At 42.0% G+C, this 20,382-nt stretch overlaps 1 protein-coding gene across 4 annotated transcripts in view; it reads left to right on the forward strand.

Moving 5' to 3' along the window:
* LOC124131962 (synergin gamma-like) overlaps positions 1 to 20,382 on the forward strand; it is a 43,256-nt gene that overhangs the window by 16,435 nt on the left and 6,439 nt on the right. For 3 of the 4 annotated variants that reach the window (XM_046495506.2, XM_046495507.2, XM_048396448.1), the window contains exons 11-16: positions 206 to 412; positions 2,819 to 2,897; positions 3,470 to 3,579; positions 9,566 to 9,598; positions 17,448 to 19,184; positions 20,197 to 20,294. In XM_046495506.2, coding sequence (XP_046351462.2) covers positions 206 to 412; positions 2,819 to 2,897; positions 3,470 to 3,579; positions 9,566 to 9,598; positions 17,448 to 19,184; positions 20,197 to 20,294 — 2,264 coding nt within the window. The remainder of the gene's footprint in view (positions 1 to 205; positions 413 to 2,818; positions 2,898 to 3,469; positions 3,580 to 9,565; positions 9,599 to 17,447; positions 19,185 to 20,196; positions 20,295 to 20,382) is intronic. The other variant, XM_046495508.2, reaches the window with a different exon arrangement.

Below are 20,382 nucleotides of genomic sequence, written 5' to 3' on the forward strand. Positions count from 1 at the left end.
AAGCGGCATAAAATAATACTCACTCACTCAGTCACCATGTTTTACAACAAACAATGAGAAAAAAAAAGCTTTACCAATAACAAAACTGTGTTAAATATGGACATGATAGGCTTGATAGAATTTCAGTTCCACATTGAACATTGAAAATATTTCAATCTTGTTGCCATTTTAGAGATAGTTAAAAATTACCAATTTCATCCTTCAGATGTTCCAGCTCAAGGTGGTCCGGCCATGCCTCCCCTCAACCACATGGCTCCTCCCCTTGGCTTCCAGCATGCTCCGCCTCCATACCAAGCCCCGCCCCAGCAAGCTCCGCCCCCAGAGCCTGTCCCCACCCTCCCTGTGGCAGATGAAGACTTCGCTGACTTTCAAACAGCCCCAGCACCCACACAGGCTGTCAGAAAAGGAGCAGGTGGGTGGTCCTGGATGGATATGTCAGTAGGTGGTCTTCCATCATATGTCAGTGCTTTCCTCTACACTCGTGTGACTGCCTTTGCGGTCTAGTGGATAGAGGATTTGCCTGGAGAACAGAAGGTCCATGTTTCAATCACTGGCAGCATCAACCAATGATACTTGTTATTACCAGTGTTCGAAATACCTGCCTGCCCGACCGTCCGAGACGGGTTGATTTCAACTCGGGCTGTCAGATTTTCAAATCCCCCTGCCCGACGGTCGGGTTATATTTCATAGGTAAAAATACTCTAAATATTTCCCGATGATAAGCATTAATTCACATGTAAAGATGAATCATAAAATGTAACCAAAAAGAAACCCCGTTAGCTATTAGACAACCTAACATTTAGCGATGCGCTTATGCTACAAGCAATCAGTTTTCATATTTTTAATTAAATTATCCTGAGAAACATATGATTATAGTGGGCAGGCAGGTTTTGGTCAGGGCTGGCAAGTATTTCAGCTAGCCTGTCCTGTGGTCTGGCTGAAATGTTTGGGAGTTTCATACCCTGTTATTACCCTGCCCTGCACTCACCTTAATTAGGGCAGGTCAGCTCTGAGTAGGGTTTCCATTTTAAACTGTGGCATGGTATCTCAGTGGACTAGCCTTATAAGACCGTCTGGACTCCAGTCAAGTACAAGCAGCCACCACACACATGGTCTGAGCACTCTCTGGCTTCCCAGCCTTTCCTTGATTTGTTGTAGAACATAACCACCACACATCGTATGGTTTCATGGGTGAAGGAACATTGGGTAACTTGTGTCGTATTGATGATGAGTTTGTATTGATAATAATATAAACTGATTGTGATTGTCCTCACAGGTGGCGTCATGTGAAAGGGTCACTCAGTGACGTTTCGCCGCTCCATCTTCAATATTGTTGAAGTCAGAGGATTCATGATACAAAAAATGCCCAGCATTAATATGTAAATATTTAATATTTAGGAGCCACATCTTTTTTTTAATACTTCATGTTAGTCTCATATTGTTGAAAAAACTATTCTAGGGATGACTATTGGAGCTATTTTCACTATTGAGATTGTATTACAATAGTAGCCCACACTATTGCGATAGTATTGTGATAGTAGTAAACCAAGTAATTGTATTCGTTAATGCGATAGAAATTAATAAGTTATTGCTCACAAAGTCGACCATTTTGCTCCCTGTGGCATACTCAGCCCAAGGGAAGTAACTCTATATCTGAAGTAGTTGTTATCCCTGCTTAACCAACACAGAGGCAGGTTTGAAATTGGCAATATTTTATGTTTATTTATAACTATTTGCAACTATTGAAACTGCCGGTCATTATGCCTACTATTGACATTATTAAATTCCTGTTGATACTGTATTATTGTAGGGCAAACATTTGCAATCGTTTAATGGTTTGATATATTGTTACACTCCTACTGTTTGCCAAATTTTTCAGTTTGACACATTGATAGATGACTACAAGACCACTGGTTCCTGTGTATAAGCTGTTGTTAGGTAGATGGTATTTTGGAGTAGCGAGTTCTTGAGTTATGGAATTACACTGCCTTCTGTTCCCGTAGTAGCGTCGACTAACAGGATCGGGTGGTTAGGCTCGCTGACTTTGTTCATTCATGTCATCGTATCCCAATTGCATAGTTCGATGCTCATGATGTCAATCACTGGATTGTCTTGTCCAGACTCGATTATTTACAGACCACCTTCATATAGCTGGAATATTGCTGATTGCGGCATTAAACAACATCAACAAAAATGTATAAAACATACTGTCGTAGCACACTGTAGCAAGTCTGTGTAAGTATATTATCAGTTTGAAATTAAACAGATTTTGTAGTGTGCAGTTTACATTGTGAATTGAAACTGAAAAGTATTTACTCTGTTGCTAGCAAAAGCTTTTCACATTTGCATTATGTGCTGATTTAGGATGAATTATATGCAATTGCATTAAGATCAGATCTGCGATGTGATATCTCTCTATGTAAAGATCTGACAACACCTCCATAGGAGATCGTGTCAGGTGAACTTTCTCATCAGCCTATTATCGCTGGTTCCCAGTTTTCGGTATGAGCGAAGTATTCTGCCCAGCATATCTGATTTTTGTATTTCGAAAACAAAATTAATCATCCTGTTCCGAATGTAGATAAAAAAGGTCTTGTCATTATAGTGTTGTGTATATTCATCCACCATTTCTGAGTGCCATGGCATCTACACCTTCATTCTTTATAATCTAGATCGGGCTGTCAAAGTTCAGGGTTCACCTGATGCGACGTGTTGTTAGATCTTCACTCAGAGAGGGATCATTTTGGATTTAAAGATCTGATTTTCTGAGACTGAGTTATATGTAATGTCGTGTGGCTATACAAGGTGTTGTTTGCAGATGACAGTTATGGCGACTTTATTGGTGGGGCACCAGCAGTATTACCGACACCACCTCCCATTAAGGAAGAAAAACCACCGTATGTATTTGTTTTTATAAAACTGGGGAGCACGGGTGGCCCAGTCGTCTAAGGCGCCGCGACGCTGTGCAGAGTTGCGTCCCTTGGGTACGCCAGAAACCTATGATTGTGGGTTCGAATCCCGGTTTGCCCCGATTATGTTTCTAGGTTTGTCAGCACCATACCCGTGCTCGTGGGTTTCACCGAAGTGGTAATCGTCAAAGACCTGCATCACTTCGGGCTTTCCTCCCACATTAAGCTGACATGCCGCGATATAACTGGTATACTGTTAAAAGCAGCGTTGAACCCAACTCACTCACTCACTCACAAAACTGACCAACCCACAAATGCCAGGTACGAGAAAAAATATTCTGGTACACAAGGTTATGTTAAACCTGTTTCTTAAACTAAAATATATATGGCAAAGATCATTTACTCCATGGTGGCATGCATTGGTTGGACAAAGGTAACTCTCCCACTGTCAAGATCAGTAAAGCAGAGAAACATATGAGTCACTAGAAGCCCTCTTGTTGACACTGCTGTGAAGCCACCTGGAACTCATTGTTTACTAATAATCTGTATTATTTCCATAGTTACATCATATCTGCTCCAAAGCTGGATCCTGAGATGGAGACGATATCACCGGATGACAAATACAACTCCAACGTCAGGAGCTTCTTCTGCAGCAGCGACTCCTCCACCGGTCAGTGATGTGCTGTTACTATGAACCTCCCCTACTTAGAGCCTCTTGGACTTACTGCCTCAAGTACTTTGAGCCTCTTGTATGCCCAACCCTTATCACTGGTACTGCCCCAGTGGTCTTGTGGTCAATGACTTCCCTTGCTCAGAACCGCCCTTACTTAAAGCCTCCCATCCTTAAAGCCTCCCTTACTTGAAGTTTCCCATCCTTAAAGCCTCCCTTACTTGAAGTTTCCCATCCTTAGAGCCTCCCTTACTTAAAGCCTCCCATCCTTAAAGCCTCCCTTACTTGAAGTTTCCCATCCTTAGAGCCTCCCTTACTTGAAGTTTCCCATCCTTAGAGCCTCCCTTACTTGAAACCTCCCATCCTTAGAGCCTCCCTTACTTGAAACCTCCCATCCTTAAAGCCTCCCTTCGTGGAAGTCTCAAATCCTTAGAGCCTCCCTTACTTAGACCCTCCTGTATTTAGAGTCTCCTGTATTCAGATCCTCCTGAACTTAGACTCTGCCTTACTAAGACCCTCTTTTATTGAAAGCTTCCATACTAAGGGTCTCCTGTATTTTGAGACTCCTATACCTAGAGCCTCCTGTACTAAGAGCCTTCTATTCTGAGAGCCTCCCTTACTCAGAGGCTTCCATACCCAGAGCCCCCTTTACTTGAAGCCCCCTGTACTCAGAGCCCCCTGTACTCAGAGCATCTTGTTCTAAGAGCCCCCCTAACTCAGAGCCTTCCATACTTAGAGCTTCTGTTACTTGAAGCTCCCTTAGAGCCCCCGTACTCAGAGCCCCCTGTACTAAGAGCCCCCTGTACTCAGAGCCCCCTTACTCAGAGCCTTCCATACTAAGAGCTTCCGTTACTTGAAGCTCCCTTAGAGCCCCCTGTACTCAGAGCCCCCCTTCTTTAGTTAACTCAGAGCCTTCCATACGTAGAGCTTCCTGTACTAAAGCACTCTTACTTAGAGCCTCATGCACTTAGAGCCTCTGTACTTGGTGCCTCCCACACACAGAACTTCCTGTACACAAGGGTTAGAAATAGATGTTAATTTCACTTGTCAACAAAATTTATTTGCTACAGATATTGCCATCTACGTAATGGTAAAAGTGGTAGCCCACAAACAATTGTGTCCATAAGTGAGATTTTGAAAAAGATCAAAGTCAAATATGAGATAGATAGATTGACCAGTATCTCAAACACAGTGATTTTCTTTATGAAAATCTCTAACCAACAATTTTGATTTTGTTTACTCTTTGATTAAAATCTGAACTAGTATCCCAATCAGTTTTTGAACTACTGATTTGAACATTGGGACTGAATGTGCAGTGGTAATCTACACCAGCTGTGTACAGCCTTGAGTATTCAGTTCAGCTGCTCACCTGTGAAGATCCTGGGTAGAATAGGTCTTCAGCAACCAATGCTTGCCGCAAAAGGCGACTATGCTTGTCGTAAAAGGCGACGAACAGGATCAGGTGGTCAGGCTCGCTGACTTGGTAGATGCATGTCATCATATCCCAATTGCGTGGATTGATGCCTATGATGTCAATCACTGGATTGTCTGGTTCAGACTTGATTATGTACAGCCCGCTGTCAAGAAGCTGGAATATAGCTGAGTGTGATGTTAAAAAACAAAGAAAGAAAGAAACAAACAACAAACAAACAGTTCAGGCACCAGTATGTGCCAGATGTGTCACTATCAGTTCCATCCCCATGTTGGTTGATGAACTGATAATGAACTATACCTGGCATACAAAAGGACTCTGTGTTCATGGGGGGCATTGAGGGTTGGGGGCAAACTCAGGCCCTTTTCAAACTAGCGTCCCTTAGCCGTGGCTTTGTTCTTTTAGGTAATATTTTCTACCCGAGGGACATTCTGTGAAATATTTTGTCACTCTTGTATTGCTAAACATTTTTTTAAAGCTTTCGCTGCTATTCTTTATTAAACATTTTGGTATTTGCTGGGTAGACTGAGTAAATAAATACTTGGTAACCATGGTAACCGTTCTTGTTTGCCTGCAGAGAGTTTTTGTAATGGCAAGTTGTCCGTCCATCCGTTGATAACTTTTTCATTTTGGACATCTTCTGTAAAACTGCCACTAAAACTTTACATTAATGACACCAAGTGTGTTGTGTCTAAGTCATGCTCTAAGGATTGTAATGCTATTTCAAACATGTCTGCCATGGCGACCATATTGAAAATGTCACTTTTGCCTATTACTCAGCCATTTCTGCTTGTATCTTTATGAAATTTGGTATGCAGCAACTACATGGTGTGGTATGCCATACAATATGTTTTTTTTTGCACATTTTCAGTATTTATCATCAAGCTGTGATCTTTCATCTTCACAAAGCCCAGTTTATCTGGTTTTTCTTTCACTGAATTTTCGATATCTCCCCAAAAACTACAAGGCCTGATCCAGCTATGGTGTAGCTAAAACATGCACACACAATTCCGATTCTACTTTAAACATGGAGGCCACGGCCGCCATACTGAAAATGTCATATTTGCCCATTTCTCAACTATTTCTGCGTGTGTAATTATGATTTCCTTTTGCAGCAAGTGTGTAGTATGTGGAATAACATATGTTACAGTTTTTGGCATATTTTAATATTTGTCCAAGCTACGAATACGTTTTCAGCAGAGAGTGGGACCTGCCAGGACTTCTTAATACGTTGTGCTACAAGGTACTGTGAGGAACCAATCAGAGAGTGTGTCAGAATGCAAGATCAAATCAGGGGAAGAAAAGTATACACTTCGTCAGTTAAATTGTTCCCACCTGCAGTCTTTATGTCCTTCACATGCGGGGCGGTCGGGTAGCCTAGTGGTTAAAGCGTTGGCTCGTCACGCCGAAGATCCGGGTTCGATTCCCAACATGGTTACAATGTGTGAAGCCCATTTCTGGTGTCCCCTGCCGTGATATTGCTGGAATATTGCTAAAAGCGGCGTAAAATCATACTCAATCACTCACTCACTCCACATGCTACAGTTTGGTCTTGTTACGAATATTTGACCACAATTGACTAAAGGTCTACTTAAGTTTGAGATTGTCAGCCAGCTTTTGAAGCTAAACTTTGAGGCTGTCTCGTGATCTCATGTAACGAATCAGGCAAGTCGAGCACTGATTTTCAACACCCCTGTGACTATACATAGAGGTTATCACGTGAGTGTGTTTTGGAATGGTAAATATCCTGTATTAGAAATAAACATTGTATTTAGTGAACCTTGGCAAAAATATTAATTTCCAAAGTTAATTGTACAAACACAGGTATGGCATGTGATGTGCCTGCTGTCCTCGCTAAAGTGTGTAAGTGTTTATTTCTTCAGTGTTGCCTCCACTTGTAAAAGGCCTCAGCTTTGCCCCAGTTAGAAGGTGATTTTTAATATCCCTGACAGATACTCATAACAATTATCACAGTACTTTGTCCAGATCCCCGATGGCCAAAACTGACTCATTAGCCGATAGACAAAGGCCTTTTTTATTTGCAATATAGATGTAAATGACCCCAACAGAAACATAAACCATTATGTGATAAAAATATATATCTTTCTGTGGCCATAGATTTCCATGGCTTTATATATATCGGGGGCACCGGTGTCCCAGTCGTCTGAGGCACCACAATTTGCTGTGCAAAATTACGTCCCTTGGACACGCCAGAAACCTATGATCATGGGGTGGCATCCAGGTTCGTGCTGTTTATGTTTCTAAGTTTGTCAGCTCCATTACCGTGCTCGTGGATTTCGCCTAAGTGGTAAACGTCCGAGACCTGCATCACTTCGGGCTTTCCTCCCACATTAAGCTGACAAGCCGTGATATAACAGGAATACAGTTCAAGGCAGCGTTAAACCAAACTCACTCACTCACTCACTCACTTTATCTACATCACCATGTTCATGATCATCGTCGTAATTATTACGGGTCATCATATGCATTCAGTACCATGGACCCGTGAAGATTCCGGGGTAGAATAGGTCTTCAGCAACCCATGCTTGCCGTAAAAGGTGACTATATGCTTGTCATAAAAGGCGACTAACAGGATCTGGTGGTCAGGCTCGCTGACTTGGTTGATGCATGTCATCAATCCCAATTGAGTGGATCGATGCTCATGATATTAATCACTGGATTGTCTGGTCCAGACTCGATTATTTACAGACTGCCGTCATATAGCTGGAATATTGCTGAGTGCGGGGTTAAACAACAAACCAACCAACCAACCAACCAACCATCTACATGACACCCGTCTTTCCGGGGTAGAATAGGTCTTCAGCAACCGTTGCTTGCCGTAAAAGGCGACTATGCTTGTCTTATGAGGCAACTAACGGGATCTGGTGGTCAGGCTCGCTGACTTGGTTGATGCATGTCATCGTGTCCCGATTGCATGGATCGATGTTCATATCAGTCACTGGAATGTCTTTTCAAGACTTGATTATTTACAGACTGCTGTCATATAGCTGGAATACTGCTGACTGTGGCGTTAATCAACAAACAAACAAACAAATCATTATGTGTTATCATATACATTCAGTATCATTAGAAGCCACATAATTAAATGCTTATCATGTTCATGAAATTAAAATTTAAACTCACGATTTTCACATTTTTACAGAATAGGTCTCCTTCCAAGACACCTTTTCACTGTTGCTGCACTGTCAGTGTTGACCAATTTATCCAATGTGAACACAGACTGCCCCAAAAGTGTTAATTTAACTCTGACAGGTTCATTTTAATCATTGCCTGTCATGTAAATACTATCAGTGATGAGACAAGCACTTTTCACACACATTTGACATATGGGTAAACACAAAAGGCAAAAGATTATGTATTTGTGTTTGAGTCTGCTTGCCCGATCATGTCTTTTGGTAACATTTTGATAGCTTATAATGTTAACATATGTGCCAATAAGATGTGGACAGAAATATGTTTTCCTACCAGGCTTGCTTGTTCAAAACTAATAATTTGTAGAAATTGAGCAAATAGTCCAGTTTTTCCAGTAAGTTTCAAATTATATATTTAACATCTTGTTTCCTTGTTTACAAAGACTAGTTAGGCAAATAATACCTTTTCAAAGAATTTGCTTTGTGATTGACTTATTGACAAATAATCACAGTTAGCAGCAAAGGCTTATGTCACACTTATTATATTTAGGATAACACTTTCTGAGTAAAGTAAAGATTCTCGTACTTTTTAGGGTTGAATCCTGTTCGGGATTTGAACCCACACTCCCAGAGCGAGGCACCTAATTGCCAGCACAAAAAGTCAGCGATCTAACCCACTCAACCACCGAGGCTCCCGCAAAATGAAAGTCTGACAACTGGTAGTCTAGATCACTTACTTTGTGTACCCCTCTGACAAGTTGCCTCACTCTGGCAGCGTGGGTTCGAATCCTGAACGGGACTCAACCCAAAAAAGTACAAGAATCTGTACTTTACTTCGAAAGTGTTATCCCAAATTTAAAGTTTGTTATATTTGACCACTTTCTAAACGGCATTGTGTGTTCCTAGCAAAGGCTTAGCTTTTAATAGTGTTTACTTACTGTATATTTCGTTCATCAGACATGACCAATTGTGTAAGACCTCCTACAGCTGGGCTGTGCTAGTGTCGATTCGCTCCATACTTACATAATAAGACAGTTTGCTGTTGATACAAAGTCACGTCTTAAGCATAAATGGGGCGGTCGGGTAACCCACTGGTTAAAGCGTTCGCTCGTCACGCCGAAGACCTGGGTTCGATTCCCGACATGGGTACAATGTGTGAAGCCCATTTCTGGTGTCCCCTGCCGTGATATTGCTGGGATATTGCTAAAAGCGGCGTAAAAATGAGACTCACTCACTCACTCACTTAAGCATAAAGAATGGTTAAAGTAAAACATTTGAAATAATCACATCACACATAATCTCTCTGCCAATCTAGGACTGACGTTTTATTATATTCTATAACAGCTCCCTCAGCTAATTTGATTTTCCTTTGTTGAGTGTAATTTTATTTGCACTGTTTCAGCCCATCCCTCTAAGCACGACTCAGATCCGAAAGGTACTGCATGTTAGTTATCTCCCTTGTTCCCTCCAGGTGTTCCGGCTGGGTGCTTTGTTTGTGTTGCCAGGTCATGTTTTGTCATGTTTTGGCTTCTGAAAGTGAGCATGTCACATATGTTTATTTCAGTGGTTAAGGACGAAGATGCTGACCGGATGTGTGAAATGTCGATTTTGGGTCATGGTTTTGAAATTGTTAAAAACTCAATATTTGTTTTTGCGTATGTGCTCTGAACAATTTTTGAAGTTGTTTTTCTGAATTGCGACCTTTTTCCTGGTGTGATTTCGAATTCAACCCAAATGTTTTCAAAATGTTCAAGTTCTACAAGAAAACAAAACAATGAATGAATTTCATGTCTTCACAAATAATGATTTGTAAAATACAGTTTAGGCATAATGGTTATATCCGCTAAGTTGAGTTTGGATTTTTAGAATAATGTGGAGTGAATTACTGTCACTATTCTTCCCTCGTCCATCTAAGCAGCAACCCCATGGGGATACTGGGTTAGAATTGGTCCCTTTCGGCCTATCTGGTCATTATAGGCAACGTACTCGATCAGATGGTCAGGTGACTTGGTCGATTGATAGCGTGTCATCGTCCCCCGACGGCATGTGTCATTGCTCATACAAGTACATCGTAACATCAATCACTGGATTGTCTGGACCTGACTCGATTATATACAGGGAGCCGTCATATAGCTGGAATATTGCTTAGTGCGGCTTTAAACGTCAAACAAAATCAAACTTCTAACAAATTATGATTTGTGATGGTCATGTGAAAATTTTAAACTGATTAATCTACTATTTGTGCTTTGCTTAGGTATGATTATGAGGGGCGGTCGGGTAGCCTTGTGGTTACAGCGTTCACTCGTCATGCCGAAGACCCGGGTTCGATTCCCGACATGGGTACAATGTGTGAAGCCCATTTCTGGTGTCCCCCGCCATGATATTGCTGGAATATTGCTAAAAGCGGCGTAAAACCATACTCACTCACTCACTCACTCACTGATTATGAATAGTATTTTTGTTATATCTTTTGTTAAAACTGGGGATTGAGTTTTTTGTTTTAAGTTTTTGAAGTTTTGATGATAATAAATTAATCATTTTTTTAGAAAGTGAATATGTTTACATAAGCCCAACATTATGACTATCTCTAATAGGTTAAGGGTATGTTGTCATACTATGCACAGACGTAATAACACTAATTTGTTTTACAGTAAAACTGATATTTCGATTCTGTAAAAAGTAAACTTTAAGTTATAGTTTTGTCAACATGAGTAAAGTTTGATTATGATAAACAGTCAACAAAAACCTACCACAGAATATTCAATAGCTAACACCTGCTCTAGCTGTCTCCTAGCTAACCATCAGAGGTATATGTTTCTTGCATGAACTTTTCATTATCAGCCATTTCAAAATTAGCATGTATTTCAGATTATCTTGCTTGACTATGTTACAATTGTGTGTTTTTCATGTTTAGTAAGTATAGTTAAAGATTCGATTGTTGAGTTTGTTTTGAATTTAATTTGATCATTAAATATGTTAAGATTGTCCATCTTCCCGAGGCAAGGGAGTTGACTGACTGTAAAAGTCCAGTTTCCACCCTAGATGAACTTGGCTGCAATTTCTGTGCTCGATCATAGCGCCACCAGTGGATATTACGAGTTATGTACCTTCTATGCCCCTTCTATTGACCAATCAGAATCCACCTCTGGTATTACTTGCATTTGCTTCAAACAAAATTGCGGTGCCCAATCAAGCTGATCTAATTGATGATCAAGATCTGTACTATAATAATATTTCCTCACGAATTGCATCAAATAAAGTGAGCACCTTGATTAAAAACATGAAACAATTTGGAAAATATCTCTTGATGCCAAGTGGACGGAACACATCCTTTGCAAATCCTGCAAGCGACCAAAATCTGCACATTGAAATCCATGTTGTTTACGAAGCGGATGTCGATTAGGTTACATGAATTTTATTGGACTATGCATAGTGAGTGAGGGAGCGAGTGAGCGAGAATGGTTTTATGCTGCTTTTAGCAATATTCCAGCAATATGCAACAGGGGACACCAGAAATGGGCTTCACACATTGTACCCATGTCAGGAATCGAAATTTGGGTCTTCGGCGTGACGAGCAAACGCTTTAACCTCTAGGCTACCTGACTGCTCCCGGACTTTGCATAGACTTGTTAGTGCAGCCAACATATAACTCCATAATTCCAGCCTAGTTCGGCAAGGGTGGAAACTGGACTTTTATAGTTAGTTAATTTCCTTGCCTAAGGAAGATGAGATTGTCAGGATTATAAGTTGTTGAACTGATGGCAGTCTTGTATTGTTTGGACTGATCTATTTGACTTGATTTTTGGAAGGGAATGGTCTATGTTAAATGATAGAGAGAAGATTTCTCCTTGATGGGAGAGAGTCGTCTTAGCTCTCATTTCCCCATCAGGGTTAGACATGGCCACAAATCCGTTACTCTGAGGAGAATAGTGAAGATCTAGCCGGCGGGTTGTTTTCTCCAAAATCTAGTAGTTTCACATTAACCAGTAGTCCAAAATGAGCTGTGGACTAGTTGTATATGACCAAAGGTGTCTATCCCTGCCTCTGCTAAAGTAATGCCCCCCGCCCATCTCCTCATCCCCCACTCATCACTCCACCCCCCACCCATCACTCCACCCCATCACCCCCCACCCATCACTCCACCCCCCACCCATCACCCCCTTACCTAATTCAAGGATTAAGTAGGCCTGTATCTGCAGTACATCAAGCTTGTCATTGAAGTTGACGAAATGAAGATTGGTTGGTCACAATGTATGCCTTGGCTGATTGTGTGTCATCTTGCCCTAATGTCCTGGATGGTGCTCATGGTATCAACCACTGGTTTGTCTGGCCCACAACTTTCACTCACTCATTCACTGGCTTTCCTGGTATGGCCCTGACTATGATTTCCAGGCCACTCTTGCTATTGCTGGAATAGATCATGGCATGCAAAATCATGGATTCTATTTCTGGTTTCGCCTGTTTACGTTTCTAGCTTTGCAACCCCTACACCTGTGCTCGTGGGTTTCACCAAAATGGTATTTAACCTCTTAGGCCTAAATATAGACACAGTTGACGTGTAGATTTCATCTTTCTTAGTGTGATGTTTCTAAGACCTGCATCACTTTCCTCCATCAAGCTGACTTCAGCAACCCATGCTTGCCGTAAAAGGCGACTATGCTTGTCGTAAAAGGCGACTAACAGGATCGGGTGATCAGGCTCGCTGACTAGGTTGATGCATGTCATCGATCCCAATTGCGTGGATCGATGCTCATTATATCAATCACTGGATTGTCTGGTCTAGACTTGATTATTTACAGACCGCCGTCATATAGCTGGAATATTGCTGAATGCGGCGTTAAACAACAAACCAACCAACCAACCATCAAGCTGACATTCTGTATATACTGCAATACTGTTAAAAGCTCACTCGCTAGTTTTTAGACATATCGGGGGCACATGTGCCCAGTTGTGTAAGGCGCTGCAATTCACTGAACAGAGTAGCATCCCTTGGGCCAATCAGAAACCTGGTTCACCAGATTATGTTTCTTGGTTTGTCAGCACCATACCCGTGCTCATGGGTTTCACCAAAGTGGTAAACGTCTGAAACCTTCTTTTCTCCCACATTAAGCTGACACGCTGTGACATAATCGGAATACTGTTGAAAGCGGTGTTAAACTCAACTCACTCTCTCTATCTGGCCACTGTATAGGCCGACAAACACCAGTAGCATGTGGAAAGATGTCTGACATGTACCGTATTCGACGGAATAAGCGCCCGCTCTAATAAGCGCCCATGGTGATATATGCTAATATATTGGCAAGTGAACAATCCCAATTAGCATCCCTTCCGATTGATCAATGTACACAAGCCTTATTTATTCGTGTAAATTATGCACTCGTGTGTTATATGCACCCTTAATTATGTGCAATTATATTCTGGAAAAATCTATCTATCTATCTATCTATCTATCTATCTATCTATCTATCTATCTAGATAGATAAACAGTTCAGACCGTCAGCATAAACCATGAAATTTATCTTTCAACTCTGTTTTTTTCCCACCAAAATAATATTCTAATAAGAGCCCCCTATTTCTAATTTTGAGAGTGCCTTGGGCGCTTATTACGTCGAATACGGTATGTATGACCCACTCACCCCTGCTTTTGCACAGGTAGCATCCACAGTGATGGTTCTTGTCTTGAACTGTGTGTTTGTTTGCATGAAGCATGGATTATGTTCTGTTATGCTTTGGGTTCCTAGGGGTCAACATGTTCAGCAGCAAACAATGCGGAATAATATTGTCATCAAGTAGATAATTACCATTTTTATTGTCATTTTCATCATTTTACACATTGACATTATTGTTTAATTTGAAACTATGTGAAACACCATATATATGCAAAATATTTTGAGTTTGGCTATCATGAAATTTTGAACGATTTCTGTTATAAATTTATTTTCTGATCATGCTTATGATTAATTATTGATAAACCAGGTGCAGGGTGTGCATATACCCCCTTTCTTTCAGACACCTTACGTGGTAGATGACTTGAAGTGACTTGGTCATAATGTGCACCCCTCTTAAACTCCTGGACCTGTCTCTGGAAACCGTATCACTATCAACCTGTTATTGCTAATTGAATTGATTTTTCATTTAAATAAAATATGACACATAGATGGCAGTGTGGTGCAAGATATTCTAAGATGGCCTGATGGTTTACTTATGTTAATACTAGGGCTGGGACGAGTCCAAATTTACTACCTGGGTAATTTTACCTGACCCTACCCGGGTACCCACTCTAGGTCTTAAGAGATAGGTACAAATGTCCGAGTGGGAATAGTGTGACCGTAGCCCTGGCAAAATGTCTTTAGATACACGCATAAAACTATCTGGTCATGCATACTTTGAAGTTGACTGAAGTTTTATCTCTATTCAAATTTATAAAATCAGAAAGAAATGCGAACAATTTTTGCCATTAAACAATATATCACGTGACTAACCACGGGTCTGGGTAGTCGTGTGTGGGTATCAGGATCCTACTCAGGAACCACCCGACTGGAAGACTTGAATTACCCGTCCCAGCTCTAATTAATACCAGACGTACAGGTACATTTGTTTTGTGAGTACTTCAGCATCTTCAGCATCTTCAGAGACCACTAAGTTGTGCTGAGGGCTAGTGAAAATGCAATGATGGTAGTCGCCATGGGCCTGAAGCATTTGAGGGCTGTAATTCTGAACCAGTTCTCAATGCTTCAATTTTACTACAGCTAGGAACTGAATAGTAAACATTTTTGTCCTCTTCAAGGAGAACTTGCTACAAACTCTGATGATGAGTGAATTAAGGTTTCCACTCATCTTCATAACAAGTCTTTAAAAAAGCAAACTTCTAGGCTGTGCGTCTACAGAGCTAGAGTAAGATGCTGACTTGGTTGATGCATGTCATCGTATCCCAATTGTGTGGATTTATGCTCATGATTACAATCACTGGTTTGTGTGGTCCAGACTTGATTATTTACAGACTGCTGGAATACTTTTGAGTGCGATGTTAAACAACAAACAAACAAACAGAGCTAGATATATATTGACACTTGTGCTGCAACTTACAAGATCAGGAACAAATAACTATTTATTTATCATTATTTCATACACGTTTCTGCCAACACTAAATTTCACAAACACGGAATAAACAGATTTAAAAACTATTTTCCATGTTAATAGAATGTATTTGACAAATTTCAGTTGTAAGAAGTATTTCCAAGTGGATTAGAATGGGAAGATGCATATTCTTTTCATAAGAATTTTTATGATGTCATCCAAACTACCATCGGCTAACATTATGGGCTGCCTCCTCGGTCTAGTGGATAGAGTGTCTGGCTGGAGAGTGCAAGATCGGTGGTTTGATTCCTTGACGATTGAAACCAAAAGACGTTAAGAGATGGTAGTTGTGGTCACCATGAACTACCATGCCTGGCACTCGGTAGTCACTGGTGGTGAGGTGTCGTACAGTGAACGGTGTGACAAGTCATTTTGAAAAGGCTTTGAGATTGTGTGATTGCTGTCCTTTCTCCATGTTTGTCAACCCATGGGGATTACGGGTTAGAATTGATCTCCACCTATGATTGGTCATAAGAGGCAGCCAGATGGATTGGGTGGTCATGCTCAATGACTTGGTTGATTGCGTGTCACAATTGCGGGTCATAGTTCACAATATTTATCAGTGGATTTGTATAACCCTCATATGGCTGGAGGGGCGGTCGGGGAGCCTAGTGGTTAAAGCGTTCGCTCGTCACGCCGAAGACCTCGGTTCGATTCTCGACATGGGTACAATGTGTGAAGCCCATTTCTGGTGTTCCCCGTGTGATATTGCTGGAATACTGCTAAAAGTGGCGTAAAACCATACTCACTCACTCATATGGCTGGAATATTGCTGAGTGAGGCATTAAGCGACAAACAAACAATCATATTTTTCATTCAATCAACCAGTACCCAGAATATGTACTCACTCAATCAAGTATTGATCTCGTTGTTTGTTGTGAAGCAGATTACACGACATAAAATATTATTGCATTCCTGAATCACACAGTAAGTTGGCTGCAGTTTGTCATTAGGATTTAGGAATTATTGAGTTTCCTTTGAATGATCCATTGATGTTGAAATTGAAAACCTTTGTACATGGGAGAAAAAATACTTGAGACTTCAGTTATATATGCCTGTAATATATTTTAACTTTTAACCACAGTACTTCATAGGTTTTGTATGCACTACGTTCCTCCATCACCCAAAAACACATACACCTTATTTGTGGTGTAGTCGCTTTTTAATGAGTCAAGACATGGCCTGTGGAGGCTAGAGGGGAACCAGCTTGGACCAATGAGCGCACGAACTCACCACAAAAACACCACTGTACAACAAGTGCCACAGACTTTTGTCTGTCTGCACTAAACATGGCTTCAACATTAGACAATGGTAGTATTCACTCAAAGTGATTCATAAGTGGCCCCATCCCTCTACCCCCCATCTTCCTGAGGGAAGAGAGTTAACTGACTATAAAAGTCCTGTTTCCACCCTTGCCGAACTAGGCAGGTATTATGGAGGTATATTTTGGCTGGACTTACGAGTCTGTGCAATAGCGCAACGTAATTGAAATGCGGTTCTTAAACTGTCATGCAGATTTCGGTCGATTGCAGGATTTGCAAAGCATGTACAGCGCCAACTCGTTGTCAACAGATATTTTCCAAAACTTTTCATGTTTTTAATCAAGGTGCTTACATGATTTGATGCACGTCATGATATAAGACCCGTTTTATCTTGATTATCGATTACATCATCTGACTTGGCACCGCCGTTTTGTTTGAAGCAAATGCAAGTGATACGAGAGGTGGAATCTGAGTGGTTCATAGGAGAGGCTTAGAAGGGACATAAGTCGTAATAGCCACTGGTGGCGCTACGATCGAGTCCAGGAATTCCAGCCTTGTTCGGCAAGGATGGAAACTGGACTTATAAAGTCAGTTAACTCCCTTGCCCCAGGAAGATGCCTACCCTCTACCCTTCCCCCTCAAAAGTCGCTTAGTTCTTCCTTCTAGAGAAACAAATTGCGCTTACTAAAATTCTTAAATAAAAATCCCCCCCCAACACAATGCATGAAGGTTAAATATGCATTTTCATGATCACCTGATTGACAAACAGACACACATGGACGGACCACTTCAGCTGGCTCAATCAACTCTTCCACCTGTGTCATACATATGATTTGTTTTTTTCATTACTGTTGCTATAAGCCATGTCTGCTTTATGCCCTCCAGGACACAGCACTCCAAGCCTGGAGGATGAGGACTACACCGACTGCAGGGACAGCAGTCAGGTCAGCACCTCCGAGCAGTCCGAAAATGAAGACATCCGAGCATTTGAGTCCTACGTGGAGGAGTTCCATCGCAAGAAAGAACTACGGGAAACCAAAAGTCCTAAGCATAGATCTATTGCTCCTCCAACTAGTCACATCGTGCAGCCTCAACCAAAGATCCCAGCTTTACCTTTCCCATCCATACCCCCTTTGACACAAGGGCCAAGACCGACAGGTTCTGATGACTTCACAGACTATAAATCTGCCCCGAAAGGGTCCAGCTTGTTCCGACCTGTACCCAAGAATGTGTACGCTAGTCAGGCAGCTCATGCAGAGAAGACTGTGAATGCAGCAGCCCAGAAGCTGGCAACTGAGGCTGAGTTTACAGATTTCCAAGAAGCTCCCCCAGCAGCTCATAGAGCAGGTCCTTCTGATTCTGACTTGATGGGAGAGGAGGACAAGTATAATGCACTTCGGGTCCTCTGCGTTGATGAAGCTCCAGAAAAAGAAGTTCCAACAGAGCCTCAGCCAAAGGAAGAGGACTTTGCCAACTTTGATGAACAAGGGGAAGACTGGTCTGGGTTCACAGAAGGTCCTTCAGAGTCCACTGATAAGGATCTGGGTAGAGGTCAGTCTTCGGCTTCTATAGACAATGCATCAATATTAAGCTTGTTTGGTTCAGACAGAGGGGAGGACAAGGGAGAAGAATGGGCCGATTTTGAAGCAGCAAGTGCTCCTCCTCCTGATGACCATAAACCAGCTCCTTCTGAAGATTGGGCATCTTTTAATCATTCCGAATCAAATGTTGATGCAACTGATACAGATTTAGAAATGAAAGCCACGTTGCCTAATTCATCTGATTTTCAACAAGGTTTTGCTGTGGAGAGGATATCAAAGACTGATAGTGACTGGGGTGGGTTTGCTCAGTCAGACATCCCAGCCTCTGAGGTGCAAGAAACACAAAGTGACTGGTCCGACTTTCACTCTGGACAAGACAGTTCCAATATACTGACTGTTAAGAAGGAGAACTTACAAACAACGGAAGTGCTAGGTGTTTTTAAGGTTAGGGATGAACCGAATGCCAGTTACAAGTTATCAAAAGACTCATCAAAAACCTTGCGTATGCCTTCTCTTGAATCAGACATCGATGACGACCGCATTCCTCCACCGATGGATCATTTAGACGACGAGGATGACAGTAATGCATTCTCCAGAGGGTATGACCTTGATGACATGGTTCGTCATACAGCTGTTACTACAGTTTACAGCATGTATGCAGTGACATCCCATAACTACAGTGCTTCGAAGCACAAACAGGAGCTCAAGACTACAGACTCTATACGTAATAGTGAAGAAAGGGGGCACAGCATGTCCCCCGATATCCAGATGACTGAAACAGACAGCTCTTCTTCCAAGGACATGGACAGCTGGGGATGGAAGGACAAGTGTCAAGGGGTTCGGGAAGACTCGCAGTCTATTTCTAGTCTTGAGTTTCCAATTTCTAAGGGTGTGTCAGCTCAGAAGGACTCAGACAATGGTGGCACTGACAGTCAGTCAGTGTCCAGTGTTGAGTTTGGGAACTTTGAAGGGTCATCACGTGCCCCGGCCAGTGCGGAGTCTAAGTCAGTGGACAGCCTGGAGCTGTATAAAAAGGAGGAGGGCTTCATGGAGGAAGGTCAGCAGAATGGGGAGACTCAAGGTAAGTTGTAATGACGTACAAGCTACTGCCTCAGTGGTCTAGTGGTAGAGCATCTGCCCAGAGAGTGAAAGGTTGGGGTTTCGATCCCCAGCCATGTTTTACCGTGCAATGTTAAAAGATGGTACTTGTTGTTACCCTGCTCAGCATTCAGGGGCTAAAACAAGGACTTGTCGGATCAGTGAGTACACTTTGTCTGATTGGAGGTATTCATATAAAACTGCGGCATGGTATTTCAGTGGGCTAGCACTATAAAATTAGTCGGATCTAGTACAATCTCTCACTCTCTCACACATACAATCACACACACACACGCACACACACACACACACCTACACCTCTAGTGCTGACTGTAGTGAAACATCTGACTGTTGTGAGACATCTGACTGTTGTGAGACATCTGACTGTTGTGAGACATCTGATGGTTGTGAAACATCTGAGTGTAGTGAAACATCTGACTGTTGTGAGACATCTGACTGTTGTGAGACATCTGACTTGTGAGACATCTGACTTGTGAGACATCTGACTGTCGTGAGACATCTGACTGTTGTGAAACATCTGACTGTTGTGAGACATCTGACTGTTGTGAAACATCCTACTGTAGTGAAACATCTGACTGTTGTGAGACATCTGACTGTTGTGAGACATCTGACTGTTGTGAGACATCTGACTTGTGAGACATCTGACTTGTGAGACATCTGACTGTCGTGAGACATCTGACTGTTGTGAAACATCTGACTGTTGTGAGACATCTGACTGTTGTGAAACATCCTACTGTAGTGAGACATCTGACTGTTGTGAGACATCTGACTGTTGTGAGACATCTGACTGTTGTGAGACATCTGACTGTTGTGAGACATCTGACTGTAGGTAGACATCTGACTGCTGAGAGACACCTGACTGATGTGACACATCTGACTGTTGTAAGACATCTGACTGTAGTGAGACATCTGACTGTAGTGAGACATCTGACTGTAGTGAGACATCTGACTGTAGGGAGACGTCTGTGTTTCAGGGACACTAAGTCAGCCGGTGATGGCCCAGACACTGCTGGTAGGCGGAGGTGAGATGCGGGCGCTGGCCGACCGGTACAACATCGACGGGGAGACACATGTAAGTCATTCACACTCCACCTATCTTATGGGGGTGGTCGGGTAGCCTTGTGGCTAAAGTGTTTGCTCATTACGTAGACCGGGGTTTG

Source organism: Haliotis rufescens, unplaced genomic scaffold (assembly GCF_023055435.1).
Source record: "Haliotis rufescens isolate VD_foot unplaced genomic scaffold, xgHalRufe1.0.p SCAF_15, whole genome shotgun sequence".
NCBI lineage: Eukaryota > Metazoa > Mollusca > Gastropoda > Lepetellida > Haliotidae > Haliotis > Haliotis rufescens.